Genomic DNA, 23,234 nt, shown 5'->3' on the forward strand with positions numbered 1-23,234 from the left:
TCTTGCACATGTGAGATATCAAAAGATAAGGATATTCATGTCTCTGTCACAGAAACAGAACTTGTATCACTTTAGTGGTAGCTGGAGGTTGATAGGAGATAGGAGAACTAATAATAAAGGAAAGCCTTTGGTGTGTTAATGCACTACTATCCTTAAAGTCAAAGGAAACATCTTTAGGGAACTAACACAGCTGCTCATGGGGTTTTTGTGCTTACCAAGGTTCACGCTCCCTGGGAATTCCAGAGACGGGCTCTGTCCATGCGCATTGACTGCAGACACTTGGAACTGATCATCAGCCTCTGCAGACAGATTTACAGCCCCTGCACAGCTCTATATAACAGTCTCATAGAACTACCTCTAGTAGAAGCAATCTCCACACAGAGATCCTTTCCCAGCACACTCCGACACGGGGGGGGGGCAAAACAGGGAGGGGGCCACATACACACACAGCACCGGGGGGGGGCCGTATCCGACCCCCACCCATCCTTTAAAGGGGTGGGGGGTCCGTTTTAATGGGGGGGGGGCCGAGACCACCTTCACCCCCCCCCCCCAGCCCTTAAAAGGGGGGTGTCCATTTTGGTGGGGGGGGGGGGGGGGCAGTGACAATCCCCCCCCCACCCCATCGTTTAAAGGAGGGGGGGTCCGAGACCACCCCCCCACACCCCATCTTTTAAGGGGGGGGGTCAGGGGCTCATGGGGGGCAGCACAACGTGCACAACATTGGGGGGGGGGTCGGGCTTTAAAAAGGGGGGGTTACAAAAAGCATAGCTCTCAACTATAGATGGGATTGGGGGGGGCTCAATCGATGGGGGGGGCCCCTTCATGCAAGGGGGGCACAGCGTAAGGCAGCGGCTTTGAGGGGGGGGGTTGGGGCTGTTTGGCCTTTGGGGGGGTTATTGTGTGCCCCACCCCCACCACCCCCACACACAATGGGGTGTTAATGGGGGGGGGGGGGGCTTAGATTAGTTGCGTTCCCTATAGCGCTGCCCCCCCCCCCGTCATTAACCCCCCCGCTTTATCCTTACGGCTGAGCCCACCCCCCCGACAGCTTGATGGGGGGGGGGGTTTGTCACACGATCCCGGCGCGGCTTACGGCAAATCGTCGACCCCACCCCCATCACCCCACCCGGGGGGGTAGGGGGTGATGTGGTGAGTGGGGGGGGGTTCCGGAGTTGGGGGGTGGGGGTGAGCAAAGCGCAATATAGGGGGGGGGGGGTGTCCTATAACTGGAGGGCAGCGGCTGCACAAAGAGCCCGCGGGAGTCGTAGAGCAGCACTTTGGCTGGGGGGGGGGGTCCACGGGGTCCGGGGGTAACGCGGCCCCACCCCCTCCTCCACCCCCCACTGCCGACCCCCCCCCGCGTTGCCCCCCCGCCCCAACGTCAGCTCCTGCGGCAGCTCCTCGTCGCTCTCCTCCTCCTCTTCCTCGTCTGGGGGTCAATATGTGGAGGGGGGGGGGTCCCATCGGGCAGCGGCAGCTCCGCCGGCTCCGATTGGCTGAGCCGCAGTGCGCGGGAGCGGCTGTTGTGTGCCGGTCGGTGGAGGGGCGGCTCTTCATGGAGCTGCCCCGCAGCCAACAACAGCCTGAATGAGATCCTGGAGTCCCAGACGCTGGAGGATGAGCTGGGAAAGAGCAGAGGCTCCCCACAGAAGGGCAAATCACGTCTGATAACGTGAGTGTGGAGCACAGCCAGCCCCTTCCTCACATGTGTGGGGCTTCCATGTTCCTCTGTGCCCATTGCAATGTGCCACCCCAATCCTGCTGCCCAGCCAGGAGTGGATGGGATGAGCAGGTTGGGATGCACAGAGCAGTGCTCAGACATTGCTGGGACATTTGTGCACTGCTGTTGAGCTTCCCTTTGTGCAGCAGGGGAGAGGATGGAGGTTTACAGGTGGATGGTTGTTATTTCTATGGCATTGCACAGGTGGTAGAACCTTGTCCATTCCCAAAGTTATTGCAGGGCATGCGGGAATTTGTGCAGTTGTAGTTCCTGAATTGTGTTATTTAAAACCCTCCTGTAAATGGGGATGTTTTGTAATGCCTGCTGGGGCTGCAGGCAGCATTGCCTTCCTCCTTAGGGGGCAGGTTTAATCACAAACCTCCCTATTTCCTCTCACAAACGTCCTACAAACCATGTCTGGGCATTGCTGTCTCGGCCTGGATCTCAGCTCCTGAGACTGTCAGATGTGAAGCAGCAGCTGCTGGGACAGGGCTGGCTCTGTGTGCCCTCTGTGGGTCTGTGGGCACAGAGTGGGGCAGAGGGATGACTGTGAGAGGGAGGAATTGCCCAGCCACTAGAAAGAGGAAATCAGCTGAAAAGGGGAGATTTTAGAAGCACTGAGGCTGTGGCTGCTTTGACAGTAAGAAGAAACCAAGCTGTCACTGTGCAGATGGGAACTCCAGTAGGAGAGCTGTGGTGGCTTTACAGATGGCAGACAGCAGCTGGAGTGTAGAGCCAAGGGTAGGGGGGGGATCTTCCTCTTAGCAATGCCATGCAAAGAATGATGCAGACTCCTGCAGGGTCGGCTTTGCTGTGAGACCCTGGGTGGAAGCAGCTGGAAGGTCTCAGCCCTTCTGCGTTATCCCAGGAGCTGGGGCAGTGCTCGGTCTCATCCCACCTCTGCTAATAGCAAATGCAGAATCCCTTATCTGTGTGCCCTTTTCTCTCATGTAGAGTCACCGACCCTGGGAAGTTCACAAAAAGTTTGGGTGTTGTGTTGAGGGATGTGATTTAACTGGGAAGTATTGGTGATGGTTGGACTGGATGATCATAAGATCATCCAGATCATAAGATCTGAGATCATAAGATCATAAGATCATCCAGGTCTTTTCCAACCTTGAAAATTCTATGGAGTTGTAGCAGATTGTGGGGGTGTAGGTGTGGTATATATATGTACACAGATGGGAATATCCGTATGGAAAAGATAGATCCATGTGTATTCTGAGCTGCACTGAAAAAGGGGTGGCCAGCAGGAGAGGGAGGTGATTGTCCCCTCCTGCTCAGCTCTTGTGAGGCCCTATTTGCAGCACTGTGTCCAGGCCTGGGAAGGATGTGGAGCTGTTGGGGGGGGTCCAGAGGAGGGCCACTGTGATGATCAGAGGGCTGGAGCAGCTCTCCTATGAGGAAAGGTGGAGGGATCTGGGCTTGTTTAGCCTGGAGAATGGAAGGCTGTGGGGAGACCTCCTTGTGGCCTTTCAGTACTTGAAGGGAGCGTATAAACAGGAGGGGGAATGGCTGTTTATGAGGGTGGATAATGATAGGACAAGGGGGAATGGTTTAAAACTGAGACTGGGGAGGTATAGGTTGGATCTTAGGTAGATGTTTTTTGCTCAGAGGGTGGTGACGCACTGGAACAGGTTGCCCAAGGAGGTTGTGGATGCCCCATTCAAGGCCTGCAGGCATTCAAGGCCAGGTTGGATGGGCTCTGTCCATGAGCATTGACTGCAGACACTCGGAACTGATCATCACCCTCTGCAGACAGATTTACAGCCCCTGCACAGCTCTATATAACAGTCTTATAGAACTACCTCTAGTAGAAGCAATCTCCACACAGAGATCTTTTCCCAGCACCCCTTTGTGACGTCATAATGCCCCTTTGTGACATCATAACACCCCCTTGTGACATCATAATGCACCTTTCTGATGTCATAATGCCCCTTTCTGACGTCATAATGACCCACTGTGATGTCTTAATGCCCCTTTGTGACGTCATAATGCCCTTTGTGATGTCATAATGCCATTTGAGACGTCATAAGGCTCCTTTGTGATGTCATAATGCCCCTTCGTGACGTCTTAATGCCCCTTTGTGATGTCTTAATGCTCTTTTGTGATGTCACAATACCCCTTTGTGATGTTATAACACCCCTTTGTGACGTCATAATGCCCCTTTCAGACGTCATAATGACCCTTTTTGACGTCATTATTCCCCTTTGTGATGTCATAATACTTCTTTGTGATGTCATAATGCTACTTTGTGACGTCATAATGTCCTTTGTGACGTCATAATGCTCTTTGAGACGTCATAATGCTCCTTTGTGATGTCATAATGCTCCTTTGTGATTTATAATGCCCTTTGTGATGTCATAATGCCCTTTCTGACGTCATAATACCCCTTTGTGGTGTCATAATTCTTCTTTGTGAGGTATCTGTGGTGCCATTGATAATGAAGTGTGATGAACTGGAAGGCTTTCAGTAGAATTGCAGCCCTAACATAAACAATGACTTGAACTCTGGAATTCTGTGTAAAATCATTAGCTAGCTTGTGGTCCAGGTCTTCAAACCAAAGGCTGTGAGGTGCTGCTCTTGTTGACACAGGCTGTGAAAGATGACTTGAGCTCTAAGAGTAATTTCCATTCTGCTCTTTATATGAACGTCAAATCCACAATTAGAATATTAAGAAGATAATATAAAAGTTTGTGCTGCTGGACTGAGGACTTCCATTAGCTGTTAGCCATAGTTTGGAACTTGCAAAGCAATCATATTGGAGCCTTGCTGGGCAACCTGCTCCAGTGTCTCACCACACCCACAGTAAAGCATTTCTTCCTAATATCCAAACCTAATCTACCTTCTTCCCACGTAAAGCCATTTCCCCTCATTCTGTTGCTACCTGCCCTTATGAAAAGTCCCTCCCCAGCCTTCCCTGTAGGCCCTCTTCAGATACTGGAAGGCCACTCTAAGGTCTCCTTGGAGTCTTCTCCAGGCTGAAGAGCCCCATCTCTCTCAGCCTGTGCACATAGTAGAGGTGCTTTCAGCCCTCTCTGATCACCTTCATGGCCCTCCTCTGGACCTGCCTGAACATCTCCAAGTCCTTCTTGTGTTGAGGGCTCCAGAACTGCGTGCAGTGCTCCAGATAGGGTTTCAATGAGAGGAGTGTGGAGGGGCAGCACCACCTCCCTTGACCTGCTGGTCATGCTTCTGTGCTTTAAGCTTATGCTTTAAGGTCCTATATGCTTTAAGGTTTAGATAGTGCAGTCGCCTCACCTCTTCAGGTTTATCTGTGAAGGTCCCTTCCAAGTGAACCGTGCTGATCCAGACAGTTCGGACTGCTCATTAAAATGTTTTAGTAAGTTGGGCTGGTCCTACGAAGCAGTATGACTGCAGTAAGCAATGTACATGGTGCGCTGTGAGTACTGCACACATTCCTCTTGGCAGCTTGTGGAACAGAAATTGTGCATTGTTTGGATTGTGTAAGCATTCCTGTTGGTCTCTTGTGATGCTTACCTTCTTAGAGCACCTTTCCTCGTTTGGCTCTACATATTTTGCTACCTTACTTGTTCTGTTTGGCTTAGCAGGGAAGGTCTTCTTCTGAAGCATCCTCAGTCTTGGTCTGGGCAGCATACTTAGAAATGACATGGACGTTACATGAGTGGGTGGTCAAAGGGGGGAAGAAATCACCTTTCTGATCTGTTTCCTTTTAGAACACAGTCCTGGAGAGGATTTGCTTTCCTTGTTTCCTGGAGACTTGGATTCTTAGATGGTTTTGACTGCAGCTATTTCTGATGTTAATTCCTTTTTCTGTACTTTAGTAGCCAAGTGCAAGTGGAGTGCTTTGGAAATTGTCTGAAGTTGCCAGGTTGCGTGTGATCACATATGTAACGTGGAGTTATGTGTGGTGCCAGTGATAATTAAGTGTGATGAACTTGAAGGCTTTCGGTAGAATTGCAGCCCTAATGTAAACAGTGACTTGAACTCTGGATTTCTGTGTAAAATCATTAGCTAGCTTGTGGTCCGGGTCTTCAAACCAAAGGCTGTGAGGTGCTGCTCTTGTTGACACAGGCTGTGAAAGATGACTTGAGCTCTAAGAGTAATTTCCCTTCTGCTCTTGATAGGAACGTCATATCAACAATTAGAATATTAAGAACATAATATAAAAGTTTGTGCTGCTGGCCTGTGGACTTCTATTAGCTGTTAGCCATAGTTTGGAACTTGCAAAGCAATCTTATTTAGACTTTAGTGGTGAAATCTTCGGATGAAATCCTCCTTCTAATTCTGCAAAAGAATCTCGATGGAACATTTCTGTCTGAAAAGGCTCTGGCATATGAAGATGTGCCAGACTGCGGCCATGTGCCAGATGCGTTTGGATCCATGGAATTTTCTGATGTAGCTTCAGTGTTTGAAGAATCTCCACTCGATCTAAATACTCAGAAAACAAAGCAGGTGTGTGAAGATGTACAGCTAGTTTCTTACAGAAAAAATACAGCTCTTAATCTAGAAATCTGCTTCTCATTGTATTTAGTGCTTCCTCCATATTTAAGTATCTAGTGTACCTTGACCAAAGGAAGATGAAGATAGAGCAAAGAAGTATGTTAAGCATAAATTTTGTTGCCTTCTACCTGTAGGCCATGGTTGGTTTGACGTGATCCCTAACTCCAGTGTTTGGTTTGCACAGAAACAGCAAGCAAGGGAACAAGTAAAGGAGTCAGTGAGGATTTTAAAACACAATGGGAAGAGATAAGGCACAGTTAATAAGATTCTGGAGTTAGGCTGGAGGTAGGCAGAGGTTGAAAGGTACCGAAAGAAATTCAATCTTACTGTGTTGTGCAAAAAAATCCACTGTGATATTATTCAAATTTTTAACTAAACCAAGTGATAATTCATATTTATGTTTAGATAAGCTGGTGAGGGTTAATCCTCAATGGAGAATTGAGATGAACAAATCAAAAAATGGCGTTTGACAGTCTATAAGAAACGAACTTATTCTAGGAGAGAATCAGAGTTTTCAACTGTTTTGTTCAATAGCCAAATAATGTATGATATTTTTATAAGCATTGTGTCTGACCTTCTCAGCTGTTAGAATTTCTTTGACAGTAACTTCTCCGGCTGTGATCAGAAAACCTTTTGTTCCGTCTCTGGCAGCATTTGAGGCATGATACTCAACTGGGTGATATGGAATTCACACTGTCAACTCCAGTGACAAGAAAAGTGGCATCTAAGCAGCGTGCAAACACAGAGAATGTTGATGCAGAGTCAGCGTTAAGAAATGAGCTGCCCTTTGCATTTCCTGCTCCAAAGGCCTTCTTTTCGAAGAGCCAGACAGAGAAGCAAGTAGAAGGCATATCCTTTCAGGCGCCTACTTCCAAAGGTATGTTGTATCTAACAAATGGAAACCTAGAACATGTGTAGCTTAGGAATTTTTTACTTTAAATATGAATGCAATCCTTGTAGGTCCTAAAATTCTGAAAGGTTTCAGTGTGGGGTTTATTTGGTCACAGCACATACAGCTGCCAGCCTGTACATCTGACAGTGTACTGCAAGCGGTTTAACCATATATCAGGGCACGGTACACGTCTGTTAATGATAGAAGTTCTCACAGTTTCACAAGGAGCATGCCTTGAGATGCATTCAGATAATGAGATAAGCGCTGTGTTCCTAAAACTAGCATGTGTCTCCACTCTCCATCAAGATCTAGTAGATAATTTCTTTAACAATTATGATGAGGGTTTTGTTTTGTTTATATTTTTTTCTGGGCTATTATTTTGAGTGAAAGAAAAGGGTATGCTTTTATTTAAGCGAGCTTTTGATTGCATCATGCTTCTAAATTAAATGTAACCTACTGGATTCCTCATGATAGCATACGAGTACTTGTGTGTATCTGTTCTCCCTAATAGAGGGAGAAGAGACTCAGTGAACCTGGACAGTGTTACCCAGGGTTGTGAGAACAGCTGAATGATTGTTGAGAACTGGTCAACTCGTGAGCCTGAGACCTGGCATCCTCCATCCTAGGGTGGAACTTTACTGGAGCACGTGGGTGCCACAGCAACAAAAGGACTGTGTACAATAGACTGAGAGTATGCTGAGTTTCTTGGTTGACAGAAAGCACAAATAACTCAGCAGCAAGTGACGTATTTGGGATAGGAGATGACAGCTGGACTTTGAACCTTAAGGACTGCCAAGAAAGAAGCCATCTGCTCAACCCCTGAGCTGCAAACTGCCAAGGAACTCCATACGTTGCCAGGAATGACAGGAGGGTGCCGACCATGGATACACAGCTACGGACTGATGGTAAACTTGAAACAGCTTGAAGTGAGTAAGGGATATCCAGGATGCACTGGTGCTCAATATTCAAGTAGCCCATCAATCTACACTGGGCCAAAGGATACCAGTTTTAATATCTCATGCAGTGTTTACTGTATTGGAGGCAAAAGGGGGACATTGGCTTTCACCCCAAAGATTCCCGAAATACCAGGCCATCCTGGTAGAGCAGGGTGATATAGAAATAATTGTAACTACTATTGCCAACCCAGTATCTTTCCTTAGCGGAACTCCCCTGGTGGAGAACCAGGATGACATCACTGCTTTGAAACAACTGATGCTGCACATTACATCCAGTCGGTCGGAGCTGAAGGACGAACCCTTAGAAGATGCAGAAGACGCCTGGTTTACCAGCAGCTGCAGTTTTGTGAGACAAGGAGGCTTTAAGGCAGGACATGCAGTAACTGCTACTGAGCAGGGAATGGAAGCACAACCATCAGCCGTGGGGACTACCCCTCAGAAGGCTGAAATAACTGCCTTGACGAGAGCCTTAATGATATGGACAGATGCTAAATATGTGTTTGGGGTGTCACACGCTCATAGTACCATCTGAAAAGAGCAAGGATTGCTCACACACAAGGAAAAGAGCATGATGTAAATGTACCAAGGGCTATTCTATGTTGTAGGGCACAGTTCTCTCTCCAGGCCCAAGTCTGTGTGGGTGTCTCCTCTATCCACAAAGCTGCTCACACTGCAGGAGGCACAGGCTGAGAGGAGAGGCCAGAGCAGCTCTCCCACTGTGACACGGAGCAGCAGGATACAAGTAAAGGAAGGCCCCGCAGCTGTACTGGGAAGATTCCACACAGTCATCAATTTTTCATCTGAAAGGTAAAGAGGAATTCCCTTTTCTGCCCCTATCATCATTGGTCGGGTGAGTAGCAATGATGCCCGGTGTGCTTCCATCAATGGAGCAGAATAGGCGGAAGGCTGGGGTGCAGGCTTTCCTCTGCTGAGGTGAGTGGGGGCTCAGGGTGTTGCTCAGTGGTAGATTTGTTCACACTGAGCTCTAACAGGAAACTTGCTCAACATCGAAGGCCTTGCAAAAGTCTGGCTGAGTGATGTCAGTTGCTTTTCCTTTCCCTACTGATGCTGTCACTCCACTGTAGAAGGCCACCAAAGCGACCAGGCTGCATGTCTCCATTTCTGCTGTTTCTCCATTTCCTTCTTGTTGCTCCCTGTAACCAGCAGGTTCAGCCATGCTGCTTTCCTGCCTCCTCTGCTGTGTTTCGTGTGGTCGGGATGGAGCTCAGAGCTCCAGCTCTGAGAAAGGTTTTCTGAGAAAGTTACCATCTCTTTTCCATTCCTTTACCCCTAAAAACAGTTTTCCAGTGTCTCTCATGCAAGAATTCTTTGAACAGCCTGCAGCTGACTCTCCTGAAGCTCAGGGTCCTGACTTTGCTTTTTGCCAGGCCCGCATTCCTTGAGATGAGGAACTCTAGGAGGGCATGGTCACTACAGCCCTGACCACCTCCAGTCTTAACCCCTGCTGTGCACCATGTCCAGTAATGCTTCCCTTCTGTGTGCTTAATGCTTGGCCCACAAAGTTATTGTCAGTGCACTCCAGCAGGCTCTCAGACAGCTTGCAGCAACTGGGATTGGTGCTGGGTGGTTGCTGGGAGGTGTCTCAGCAGAAAAGCTGGGCTGGGGTGGGTGTGCTGTGTCAGTCCTCATCGCAGCTGGCAGAGAGAGTTAGAGGAGGGTGATGGGTGCTGCCTGCTCTCAGTGCTGCTGCACTGAATTTGGGGCACAGCAGCACACTGGTGAGTGAGCTGGGAGGGAGACGGACTGCTGCTGTGCATGGCTAGGCCAGAGCTGGAGGATTGTCAAACGTGAGTCATGCTGGTGCAGCCATTGCAGCTGCAGCAGGAGTAGAAGACAAAGAGGTTTTGTAGAGGACAGAGGGTGGTGATTCATGGTTTGATGTCCAGGTGGAGGCCGATAACAAGTGGTGTCATCCAGGAGTCTGTCTTGGGACCAGTGCTTTTTTACATGGTTATCAGAGACACCAATGATGCAATGGAGTGCACCCTCTGCTGTTTGCTGAGTGGTGCGGCTGATGCAGTGGAAGGAAGGGATGCCATTCAGAGGGAGCTCAACCGAGAGGTTGGCCTAGGTGAATCTAATGAGGTTGAACACAGCAAAGTGCAAGGTTTTGCACTTGGGCTGGAGGAATCCCAGGCATCTGTACAGCCTGGGAGGAGCAGTCCTTAAGAGAAGCCCCGCAGAGAAGGACCTGGGGGTCCTGGTGGATGAAAAACAGAACGTGAGCCATCAGCGTGCTCTTGCAGCTCAGAGAGCAAATGGTCCCCTGGGCTCCATCAGAAGAGGGGATGGCCAGCAGGGACAGGGAGGTGATTGATCTTCATGATCCTTGAGGTCCCTTCCAACCCAGGCCAATCTATGATTCTGTGATTACACTCGCTGTCAGAAATAACGGCAGCTGTACAGAAGCTGGATATATTTTGGGACAGTTCTTGTAACCAGCTGATTTTAAGACCTTGCCTGAGTCAAGAGTTTAAATTGAGTGTCAGAAGAAAGCTGGTAAAGTGGCTATTGCTCATTCTTTTTCATTTGCTGATTCTTTCTCTAGGGTTCCTTTTCCAAAGGAGATTCTGGTGATGGAAGCAATTGAAGAAAGAACAAAAGCAGCTCTTGCCAAGAGTGCTTGAAGTCCCTGTGGAGAGAAGCAAAGAACTTGGGCTTCCTCTGGGATGCTCCCCACCATGTCTCAGGAAGGAGACAACTGCTGTTCCACTTTCTGCTCTGTGTGTGGAAAGGTACATCTGGGTTTCTTCTGCTTGTTTATTCTTTCTTTTTCGGGCTTTGAAGGAGAAGGGGTGGAGCAAAGGGAGACTCACTGGTCATTTGTTACCTCAAGAACAGGATGGATTCTGCATTGACTGTGAAAAACCTGGGCTAGTAGCATGGGCATGTTTCAGGCTGGACTCTTCTTTGGCTGCTTGGTTTCCTTTTGGCTACAGGGAGACAGCTGTCTAAAGGTGTGTTTTCAAACCCACTCTCCAAAACCATGTTTCATTGTTGCAGGTGGTTCAGTGTGCTCTTGCAGGGTAGATGTGTTTGCTGTAGAATCTGAATGGTTTCTGTTCCTAGGGGAGGACTGGGAGGAGGTAGTGAGAAGAGAATTCAATGCGTGAGGTGTATCTTAGTGAGAAATGTCGGCATGAGGTGCTGAAAGTCTTGAGCTGTCAAAGGCCAGTGAGGCTCAGACTCCTTAACCTGCTGGAGCAGGGTGGAAGCAAGGAGTGGGCACTGCCGTCCCACCAGCTGCACTTGGTTCTGGTCTGCCAGGTCTGTGCTGGCCTGGATTTCTTCTGAGAAGTTTGTTGGAGCTGCTTGGAGTAGTGAAGGGTGGGGAAGAAGTGCTGCTCAAGAGCTAAGGCTCTGCATGATCATCTTGGATGGTTTTAACCATGATATCTGAAGACATAGTTTCCATCAGAATGATCCCAACATTGTGCGAGTGTCTCAGATGTATGAGAGCACCCGCCTCCTCCAGCTGAGCCATAGGAAAGCTAACTGTGCCCAGTAATTACAGCTTCTGCAGATTGAATATGCTTCCAAGTGTTTTCCTTAGTGATCAATAATGTCCCAGCACTCTGAGATTCCATCTCTGGCACAGTCTGGAGCATCTCTGCAATCCTTGGGTGCTGGAGGGCACGTGGTGAGTGCGTGGACAGGGTGGCACAAACGCGTGCGTGTGCTGAGGAGTTGGGTTGCACACAGGTGTACACAAAGGGGTGTTTGTGGAAGGTGTAGGCACGTACGTGTTCCCAGGGGTGGTTGGCACATGTCTGTGAATGCAAAGGAGGGCACACGATGCAGAGTGTGCATGGGGGTGTGCAAAGCAGGCAGGGTGGTGAATGGGTGTGCGTTTGCACATGGATAGGGGAAGGCTGGGGTTACAGGTTGACCTGTGCTGAGGTGAGTGGGGGCTCACGGTGTTGCTCAGTGGTAGATTTGTTCACACTGAGTGCTAACAGGAAACTCACACACCCTCTTTGTTTCAGCTGTGCCAGTGCTGTGATCCCTTGCTGCTGGGATGTGCTGTTGGAAGGATGGTGTGCGTGCCAAGCTCCCATCTCTTTCATGAATCAAGTGTAGAGCAAAAGGGATGTTTGGGCCAGGTGACTGTAAGAAGGCTGGCTGCTTTGGATGGTGGTAGCTGATGGAAACAGGTGCTCTGGGGACCGTTCAGCTTTTAACAGAAGACAGGGGTCCTGCAGCAAGAACGACTAGGTTCTCAAATGGCTTCAGACGTGCACACCGAGTACATCCCCGCAGACATTTACCGGTAGTCGGCTCTTGCAGAAGAAGATTCAAGCAGCAGAACCTTTTGCTCAGCTACAGCACACAAATGCTACAAAAGCAGGAACAACCTGCAAGCTCTGGGTCTGTTTGTCTTGCACAGGCATGCACTAACTGCGTTTGATAGTACCCCCCATCCTTGATTTCCTTCCCTGCTTCTTGTCTGATGACGCTGCTGAGCCAGGAACAAGCTGCCCAGTGTGGCAGAGCATGGTGCAGAGCTGTGCTGGGACCTCCTCCCCTTCCTCTGCTGCAGATCAGTGCCCCACACGTGCCATTGGGATGCTCTGGCACGGGATGTGCCTCCAACCCAAAGCTCCTTCCCACCTCCCAAGGAAAAACAAAGCAACCCAAGCATCTCCAGCAAAGCTGCCCAGCAGACAGCAGGGAATGCAAACAGCTTCTGGCTGCTCCCCTGCACTCCCATCCTAAGTAAGAGACCCTACGAGGACTGGCTGGGAAATCACTGCATGACACACGTGAGTGTGCACAGGATTGTGCAAAGCGGTGGGGTTCCATGAGTTTGTGTGTGTGTGTATCTCGGCTGTTATGAAAGCATGGGAAGACTTACTGAGTCCCAGATAATTACTTATCCTCAAATGATTTTTCCTGGCCAAAGTTAGAGCCTCTCACAGGTAATCGAGACCAACAGGCTGTTGTTGCACAATCAACAGGCACAATCTAGATGATCAGCTGAGGAAAATAAAGCATCATGCGAAGGGTACTAGATAAGTGAGCAGCTTGAGATCTGCACATTTATGTGATACTCATGGTGTTAGACAATATTTGCCTAGAGAGGTCACATTGAATGAAAGCAAAATCTAAGATGAATGAAAATATCCACAGGAGAAGAAGCCTCTGAGGCTTCTGAAGTGTTATGACCAGAAGACATAAACTCTGTTAAAGCAAACATTTCTCTCTATTTTTTGTGTTATTCCAGGCAGGCCTTGATTACCGCCTGAACACATGTTGAGGAAGCCCAGCTTATGCAGCACCAGAGCTAATCCAGGGCAAAGCGTCTATTGGCTCAGAGGGATGTAGAGTGGTGTTTGTTTTCCCCTCTTTCCCTTCCCTCTCCACAGAGCATTTAAAGGCAGTGGAGCTCAGGTAGGCTCTCTTGGTTTCCCTTCTGAATTCTGCTAGGTTGCATTGCTTGGTAGCTCTCAGAAGCTGTCAGTGGCCACAGACTAGAAAAGTGCAATTGGTCTCAGTTCACACAGCTGGCTGGTTTGTCTCAGGCTAATCCTGAACTGCCTCAAGCGACTGCTTTGGGGCTCTACAAAACAGCAGCTTCAGAGATCTCTTTCTATTACTAAGTTTTTGAAAGAGCAATTTGCTCTGTTAATTATCCATCATTTCTGTGCAGTCTGTTTTGTCAGACTTGTCTTTAGCTTCCAAGTTGTATGTGAAGAATTGTTTCCGTTGTAATGCACAATGTACTAAAAATTGAGAGATGTAAATGCAAAGAGTTTTTCCAGCTTTGATTTCATGTCTGGAATTTTGGAACCCACTACTTGCAGTTGTTAATCTGAAACTTGGTCCATTTGTAAGCAGGACTTTGTCCATCTCTGCAGGACAGCAGAAAACCCTTTGTGCTAATCATGATGCCAAGAAGCAGAATGCAGCAAATGGCAGATGATCCAACTGCTTCAGGTGTTCATTGCCTTAAAACTGTGAATAGTTTTGGACTGAGAGTTTGTAAGCAGAATGGAGCTCTTAAAGCTGTCAGAGATTATTCCTGCACTGTTCAATTCTATCTGCCTAACATACACAGGATCTCAGAACTGCGTTGCGTGAACTGGTGGAACTTGTTGAAGTGAAATGGGATGAGCAAGTTTTAGAACTTAGTCAGAATGCAGTAAAAAATGGATAATCTCATGGGTATTAAGGTACAGGCTTGCTATTTCTGCACTGAATTTGTTTCTATTTTACATGGCTGTGATCTAAACGTTGCTTGAAATGCCGTCACCTAGGCACTGTTGTGTAACTGAATTTCACACATTATAGATCCTGAAATATTCTGTAATCTAAAACTCTGACTTGTTTTAAGTCTGCTGCTTGAGTCTAATCAGGGTCATAGTGTCTGTGTGAAGTGGAGTGTGTGGGGAGATTGTTGCTGCAGATCCTGGGAAGTTGCTGTGTATTTGCAGACAATGGCTGCTGTTGGTCACTGGGTGCCACTGTTGCTCTGAAGAACAGCTGTGCTGTGCATGCAGCACAGCATGCTGTGCACGCCATGGAACTAGGAATCAAGAAGAGATAGAAGCGTCACTTCTGCTCTAGTAAAAGGTCTCATCTGCTGACAGGCTTTTGTACTTGAATTCAGAACTCAGGACCTGTTGCCACAGAGGGACTAGTTGCTGAAGTTGGATGACTCTTCCTGTTTACTCCTTGTAATATGTAGCCATAACACTAACTATTTAAAAAACATCTGAAATCATGGCTAATTATTGACTGCTGCACAGCAGAACACTACCACGGTGAGATTGGGCTGTGAGATGACTTGAAAGCTGTTTCCTCAGTATAGGTCTTATTCGTGCAGCTGGGACACCTTGATGAAGACTGTGTAACAGCTTTCTGTGTTTCACAACAAGAGAAGAGAGAGTAGATCAGCATTAACGTCAGACGTAATAAACGTATGTCAGTAATTCTCTGTATTTAAGCCCGCTACTACAGTAAATAACCTTACTGTATGAACAGACTCTAACACTCACTTATTCTCAAACATGAAATATTTCACACCTTTCAGAGGTAAGGTACCACTGCAGAACTTCATAGTCTACCTAATAACTACATTTCTGAAGTTCACATTTATTCCTTTTTTCTCCTTTAATTGTGTTTTCTCAGCCTTTCTGTTATATTCTACCATGCTGAAATCCTTATGAATCTCTGGAAGTCCAGGCAGACTCAAAACAGAAACTGATGGATGAACAGCAGATGTCACATGCTGGCTTAACTCCCTGCTTTGAAATATTTCACTAATAGGTGGAAAATATCAACACGTCAGGTAGGACAACCAAGCAAATTTGGGGAATTACAGTTCACAAATACTTCAGAAAATGAATTAATTCCAGTAACTTTTGAAAATAAATGGGAAAAGCTGAACTGAGTGCTGCTAGAGATGCTGTATAAATGTCAATAATGACATTCCAAGGTGTAGAAGAGATTTAAAACATGATGGGTACTCTGGCATTAAACTGAATCTGAAAGTTGTCTCTTGCAATTGAGTTGTCTTTCTATTAAATAGAAAGTGGTAGAATTTGAAGGGTTGTTAAGATTTCCATATAACCTTAGTAAGACTAGATATAAAATATAAGTTTTATCTAGGCGAGATCGTTTGTGGAGTCACTGTTACTTCTTTTTTAGGTACAGGGAATAAAGAGAACAATCGACCTACAAGGGAAAAACGTTCTTCCGTTCACGTCTGTGATATTTTCACAGTCTTAACTCAAAGGACTTCTAATGCCTGATAAGTAATTCAAGCTTATTATACTACACTGAGTCTGTCAAGCATTGTACCCACAGTTCTCATAGTAGTCAAAAAGCTGCTGAAAATCCAGCTGAATGTCGATGCTCCTTGGAGCTGGGCTGGAACTTGCCCCCAGAAATGGGAGTCCAGCTGAAATGCTGTGCAAACTGAATTAGTAGGAGCTTTGCCATTCACTTCAGTAGAGAGATTCTGGCACCAGCTTTAGTTTTCACTTCCAGCAATTGTACAATACACTAACTTTCAAGCAAAAATGAGAATAGTCTGCTTCTTTATCTCAGACATATTGTGTGAATCAGCTGAGGCCTGAAACTACCCTAATGTGATCAGACGTGAAGGTTGCACATCAAGGGGAAAATATGGCAGACATGCAGAAATTTTCTTTGTACTGACAATGTTTCTGAAGAGATCTACATCCTCTTGTTTTCTAGCAGAATTACGACCAGTTGTGGCAACCTATCTCTTGCTTCAGTCTAAGAAGGCTCGTGGCAAGCACATTCCCTTGAGAATTCCATCCCAAACAGGACGTGCCAGTACCACACAGTCAGGAAGCCTGGGGGTAAGTTTTAGAGTTCAGCACAAGGTTCAGGTCAAAATGCCTCTGTGTGCTGAAGCTCTGCCTGGGTAAACAGTCTGGTGGCCTAAACATCGGTGAGGGAGCATGTGTGCAACCGGTCTTGGTCATCAAATCTTGTTCTATGATAAGGCCACCGACTCAGTGTATGAAGGAAAAGGATGTAGTCTTTCTAGATTTCAGGGAGGCCTTTGATCCTGTCCCTTTGGCTGCATGTTCCCAACCTTCCATCAGGAAGCCAGGAGTACTGTTCTGTGTCATGAAAAGGCAGCCAGTGGTTTGACTATCACATGTTTATGTGTTTTGATGTTTCACAGTGGGTCTTAAGTAAAAGGAACTCAGGTTTTGGTTGCCTGCAGGACAGATGTTCTTTTGGGTTCAATATGTTTGCATAGTGACTTGCAACCATGGGACTGGTGTTCAAGGACCCTTTTTGTTCCTTCAGTTCCTCGGTTCTTTCTAGCCTAAATTTGACACTTTGTTTCAACAGAAGAGCTGATATTCGCTTTGGGAGCACTAAGCAGCTGTTTATGTGGCTTAGAGGAAGACTGTCTGTCTTCTACCCTGTGGGCATGGAACAGCCACAGTTCCCCCTGGAACAACATCAATGATCCACACCACTAATTGGATTCTCCTTTTTAATGTAGTGGTAGCGAGGTGAAAATGTGGCTGTGGAATATTTTTACTAAGGAACTTCTGTATAGATTTTGTTCATCTTTGCGCACCTCATCACCTGATCTGTGTCAGTGAGCAGAAGCTGAAAGCAGGCATGGGATGTTCTGAAGAGCAGAGAAAGAGATAGGGAGGAAGGTGATTAAGACAATCCCCTCTGCTGCTGTGTGTCCCAGAACTGCCCAGTTCTGTGGCAAAGTGTTGTACAAGATGAAGAGGCCAAGAGATTGGGAGTAGAATGAATAGAAAATATGCCTTACTTAGGCCATACTCAGCGTATTAATACTTCTCAGTTAGTTTTAGAATTCTAGAAGTGAAAGGTAAGGAGGTAGAAGCCTGCAAGTTGTGTCCTTTTTTACAGCTGCTCTTTTCTTATGGGAGGATGAAGTGATGAAGATTGGTCTATTCTACAAGCTGTTCCAACCTTTACTCTTAGTCTTAATGCCCCTTTGTGACGTCATAATGCCCTTTGTGACATCATAATGCCATTTGAGACATCATAATGCCCCTTTGTGACGAGATAATGCCCCTTTGTGACGTGATAATGCCCCTTTGTGACGTCATAACACCCCTTTGTGATGTCATAACACCCCTTTCTGACGTCATAACAGCCCTTTCTGACGTCATAATGCCCCTTTCTGATGTCATAATGAGCCTTTCTGATGTCATAATTCCAAATTGTGATGTCATAATGCTTCTTTGTGACGTCATAATGCCCTTTGTGACGACGTAATGCCCTTTCTGACATCGTAATGCCCTTTGTGATGTCACAATGCTCCTTTGTGACGTCATAATGCTCCTTTGTGATGTCATAATGCTCCTTTGTGATGTCATAATGCCCTTTCTGACGTCATAATGCCCCTTTGTGATGTCATAATGCTTCTTTGCGATGTCATAATGCTCCTTTGTGACGTCATAATGCCCCTTTGTGATGTCATAATGCTCCTTTGTGATGTCATAATGCCCTTTCTGACATCATAATGCCCCTTTGTGATGTCATAATGCTTCTTTGTGAGGTATCTGTGGTGCCATTGATAATGAAGTATGATGAACTGGAAGGCTTTCAGTAGAATTGCAGCCCTAACATAAACAATGACATGAACTCTGGAATTCTGTGTAAAATCATTACCTAGCTTGTGGTCCGGCTCTTCAAACCAAAGGCTATGAGGTGCTGCTCTTGTTGACACAGGCTGTGAAAGATGACTTGAGCTCTAAGAGTAATTTCCCTTCTGCTCTTGATATGAACGTCAAATCCACAATTAGAATATTAAGAACATAATATAAAAGTTTTTTCTGCTGGACTGAGGACTGGGCAGTAAGAAACCGGATGAGGTTTAACAAAAGCAAGTGTAGAGTCTTGCACCTGGGTAGAAATAATTGCATGCACCAGTACAGGCTGGGGGAAGAGCTGCTGGAGAGGAGCTCTGCTAAGAGGGACCTGGGCGTCCTGGTGGACAACAGATTAACCATGAGCCAGCAGTGTGCCCTTGTAGCCAAAAAAGCCAATGGCATACTGGGGTGTATTAAAAAGAGCGTGTCCAGCAGGTCGAAGGAGGTGATCCTCCCCCTCTACTCTGCCGTGGTGAGGCCTCATCTGGAATATTGTTTCCAGTTCTGGGCTCCCCAGTACAAAAAGACAGGGATCTCTTGGAAAGAGTCCAGCGGAGGGCCACTAAGATGGTGAAGGGCCTGGAGCATCTCCCCAATGAGGAGAGACTTAGGGAACTGCATATGTTTAGCCTTGAGAAAAGAAGGCTGAGAGGGGACTTGATCAAGGTTTATAAATACCTGAGGTGTGGGAGCCATAGTGGTGAGTCTGGTCTCTTTTCAGTAGTGCGTGGGGATAGGACTAGGGGTAATGGGATGAAAGTACAGCATAGGAAGTTCCGCACAAATGTGCGGAAGAACTTCTTTACAGTGAGGGTGACGGAGCACTGGAACAGGCTGCCCAGGGAGGTGGTGGAGTCTCCTTCTCTGGAGATATTTAAGACCCGCCTGGACACCTACCTGTGTGACATGGTGTAGGGAGCCTGCTTTGGCAGAGGGGTTGGACTCGATGATCTCTAGAGGTCCCTTCCAACCCCTACGATTCTGTGATTCTGTGATTCTGTGACTTCCATTAGCTGTTAGCCATAGTTTGGAACTTGCAAAGCAATCATATTGGAGCCTTGCTGGGCAACCTGCTCCAGTGTCTCACCACACCCACAGTAAAGCATTTCTTCCTAATATCCAATCCTAATCTACCTTCTTCCCATGTAATGCCATTTCCCCTCATTCTGTTGCTACCTGCCCTTATAAAAAGTCCCTCCCCAGCCTTCCCTGTAGGCCCTCTTCAGATACTGGAAGGCCACTCTAAGGTCTCCTTGGAGTCTTCTCCAGGCTGAAGAGCCCCATCTCTCTCAGCCTGTGCACATAGTAGAGGTGCTTTCAGCCCTCTCTGATCACCTTCATGGCCCTCCTCTGGACCTGCCTGAACATCTCCAAGTCCTTCTTGTGTTGAGGGCTCCAGAACTGCGTGCAGTGCTCCAGATGGGGTTTCAATGAGAGGAGTGTGGAGGGGCAGCACCACCTCCCTTGACCTGCTGGTCATGCTTCTATGCTTTAAGCTTATGCTTTAAGGTCCTATATGCTTTAAGGTTTAGATAGTGCAGTCGCCTCACCTCTTCAGGTTTATCTATGAAGGTCCCCTCCAAGTGAACCGTGCTGATCCAGACAGTTCGGACTGCTCATTAAAATGTTTTAGTAAGTTGGGCTGGTCCTACGAAGTAGTTTGACTGCAGTAAGCAATGTACATGGTGCGCTGTGAGTACTGCACATATTCCTCTTGGCAGCTTGTGGAACAGACATTGTGCATTGTTTGGATTGTGTAAGCATTCCTGTTGGTCTCTTGTGATGCTTACCTTCTTAGAGCACCTTTCCTCGTTTGGCTCTACATATTTTGGTACCTTACTTGTTCTGTTTGGCTTAGCAGGGAAGGTCTTCTTCTGAAGCATCCTCAGTCTTGGTCTGGGCAGCATACTTAGAAATGACATGGATGTTACATGAGTGGGTGGTCAAAGGGGGGAAGAACTCACCTTTCTGATCTGTTTCCTTTTAGAACACAGTCCTGGAGAGGATTTGCTTTCCTTGTTTCCTGGAGACTTGGATTCTTAGATGGTTTTGACTGCAGCTATTTCTGATGTTAATTCCTTTCTCTGTACTTTAGTAGCCAAGTACACGTGGAGTGCTTTGGAATTGTCTGAAGTTGCCAGGTTGCTTGTGATCACATATGTAACGTGGAGTTATGTGTGGTGCCAGTGATAATTCAGTGTGATGAACTTGAAGGCTTTCGGTAGAATTGCAGCCCTAAAGTAAACAATGACTTGAACTCTGGATTTCTGTGTAAAATCATTAGCTGCCTTGTGGTCTGGGTCTTCAAACCAAAGGCTGTGAGGTGCTGCTTTTGTTGACACAGGCTGTGAAAGATGACTTGAAGCTCTAAGAGTAATTTCCCTTCTGCTCTTGATATGAATGTCAAACCCACAATTACAGTATTAAGAACATAATATAAAAGTTTGTGCTGCTGGCCTGTGGACTTCCATTAGCTGTTAGCCATAGTTTGGAACTTGCAAAGCAATCTTATTTAGATTTTAGTGATGAAATCTTCTGATGAAATCTTCCTTTTAATTCTGCAAAAGAATCTCAATGGAACATTTCAGTCTGAAAAGGCTCTGACATATGAAGATGTGCCAGACTGCAGCCATGTGCCAGATGTGTTTGGATCCATGGAATTTTCTGATGTAGCTTCAGTGTTTGAAGAATCTCCACTCGATCTAAATACTCAGAGAACAAAGCAGGTGTGTGAAGATGTAGTGCTAGTTTCTTACAGAAAAAATACAGCACTTAATCCAGAAATCTGCTTCTCATTGTATCTAGTGCTTACTCCATATTTAAGTATCTAGTGTACCTTGACCAAAGGGAGATACAGATTGAGCAAAGAAGTATGTTAAGCATAAATTTTGTTGCCTTCTACCTGTAGGCCATGGTTGGTTTGACGTGATCCCTAACTCCAGTGTTTGGTTTGCACAGAAACAGCAAGCAAGGGAACAAGTAAAGGAGTCAGTGAGGATTTTAAAACACAATGGGAAGCGATGAGGCACAGTTAATAAGATTCTGGAGTTAGGCTGGAGGTAGGCAGAGGTTGAAAGGTACCGAAAGAAATTCAATCTTACTGTGTTGTGCAAAAAAATCCACTGTGATATTATTCAAATTTTTAACTAAACCAAGTGATAATTCATATTTATGTTTAGATAAGCTGGTGAGGGTTAATCGTAAATGGGGAATTGACATGAACAAATAAAAAATGGCATTTGAGAGTCTATAAGAAACGCACTTATTCTAGGAAAGAATCAGAGGTTTTAACTCTTTTGTTCAATAGACAAGTAGTGTATGATGTTTTTATAAGCATTGTGTCTGACCTTCTCAGCTGTTAGAATTTCTTTGACAGTAACTTCTCCGGCTGTGATCAGAAAACCTTTTGTTCCATCTCTGGCAGCATTCGAGGCATGATACTCAACTGGGTGATATGGAATTCACACTGTCAACTCCAGTGACAAGAAAAGTGGCATCTAAGCAGCGTGCAAACACAGAGAATGTTGATGCAGAGTCAGCGTTAAGAAATGAGCTGCCCTTTGCATTTCCTGCTCCTGCTCTTTTCAAAGAGTCAGACAGAGAAGCAAGTAGAAGGCATACCCTTTCAGGCGCCTACTTCCAAAGGTATGTTGTATCTAACAAATGAAAACCTAGAACATGTGTAGCTTAGGAATTTTTTACTTTAAATATGAATGCAATCCTTGTAGGTCCTGATATTCTGAAAGATTTCTGTGTGGGGTTTATTTGGTCACAGCACATACAGCCACCAGCCTGTACATCTAACAGTGCACTGCAAGCAGTTTAACCATCTATCAGGGCACGGTACTCGTCTATTAATGATAGAAGTTCTCACAGTTTCACAAGGATCATGCCTTGAGATGCATTCAGATAATGAGACAAGTGCTGTGCTCCTAAATCTAGCATGTGCTTCTACTTCCCATCGAGATCTAGTAGATAATTTCTTTAACATTCATGATGAGGGTTTTGTTTTTATTTTTTTCTGGTCTATTATTTTGAGTGAAAGAAAAGGGTATGCTTTTATTTAAGCGTGCTTTTGATTGCAACATGCTTCTATATTAAATGTAACCTACTGAATTCCTCATGATAGCATACGAGTACTTGTGTGTATCTGTTCTCCCTAACAGAGTAAGAAGAGACTCAGTGAACCTGGACAGTGTTACCCAGGGTTGTGAGAACAGCTGAATGATTGTTGAGAACTGGTCAACTCGTGAGCCTGAGACCTGGGATCCTCCATCCTAGGGTGGAACTTTACTGGAGCACGTGGGTGCCACCAAAACAAAAGGACTGTGTACAATACACTGAGAGTTTGCTGAGTTTCTTGGTTGACAGAAAGCACAACTAACTCAGCAGCAAGTGACATATTTGGGATAGGAGATGACAGCTGGACTTTGAACCTTAAGGACTGCCAAGAAAGAAGCCATCTGCTCAACCCCTGAGCTGCAAACTGCCAAGGAACTCCATACGTTGCCAGGAATGACAGGAGGGTGCCGACCATGGATACACAGCTACGGACTGATGGTAAACTTGAAACAGCTTGAAGTGAGTAAGGGATAGCGAGGGTGCACTGGTGCTCAATATTCAGGAAGCCTATAAATCTACAGTGGGCCAAAGAATACCAGTTTTAATATCTCATGCAGTGTTTACTGTATTGGAGGCAAAAGGTGGACATTGGCTCTCACCCCAAAGATTCCCGAAATACCAGGCCATCCTGGTGGAGCAGGGTGATATAGAAATAATTGTAACTACTATTGCCAGCCCAGTATCTTTCCTTAGCGGAACTCCCCTGGTGGAGAACCAGGATGACATCACTGCTTTGAAACAACTGAAGCTGCACATTGCAGCCGGTCGTTCGGAGCTGAAGGACGAACCCTTAGAAGATGCAGAAGACGCCTGGTTTACCAGCAGCTGCAGTTTTGTGAGACAAGGAGGCTTTAAGGCAGGACATGCAGTAACTGCTACTGAGCAGGGAATGGAAGCACAACCATCAGCCG

At 46.5% G+C, this 23,234-nt stretch overlaps 1 protein-coding gene across 3 annotated transcripts; it reads left to right on the forward strand.

Annotated features, from left to right (window-relative positions):
- Positions 1-13,270: 13,270 nt before the first annotated feature.
- On the forward strand, positions 13,271-23,229 carry LOC146759778 (maternal embryonic leucine zipper kinase-like). 3 transcript variants are annotated; one of them, XR_014932046.1, is made up of 7 exons: positions 13,271-13,465; positions 15,206-15,365; positions 15,725-15,831; positions 16,277-16,404; positions 20,769-20,927; positions 21,626-21,846; positions 22,368-23,229. XR_014932046.1 is itself a non-coding variant. In XM_085509656.1 (4 exons), exons 1-4 carry the CDS (start codon positions 16,240-16,242, stop codon positions 22,423-22,425), a joined length of 603 nt encoding a protein of 200 aa, XP_085365782.1. In that variant the 5' UTR covers positions 15,861-16,239; the 3' UTR covers positions 22,426-23,229. The 3 variants fall into 3 exon arrangements, 1 of the variants encoding a protein (XP_085365782.1); XR_014932047.1 differs by having other exon boundaries at positions 16,280-16,404; XM_085509656.1 differs by lacking the exons at positions 13,271-13,465; positions 15,206-15,365; positions 15,725-15,831 and having other exon boundaries at positions 15,861-16,404.
- The last annotated feature ends 5 nt before the right edge of the window (positions 23,230-23,234 follow it).

This window comes from Coturnix japonica, chromosome 9, assembly GCF_054131305.1.
Source record: "Coturnix japonica strain WE chromosome 9, WE-NBRP24, whole genome shotgun sequence".
Classification (NCBI taxonomy): domain Eukaryota; kingdom Metazoa; phylum Chordata; class Aves; order Galliformes; family Phasianidae; genus Coturnix; species Coturnix japonica.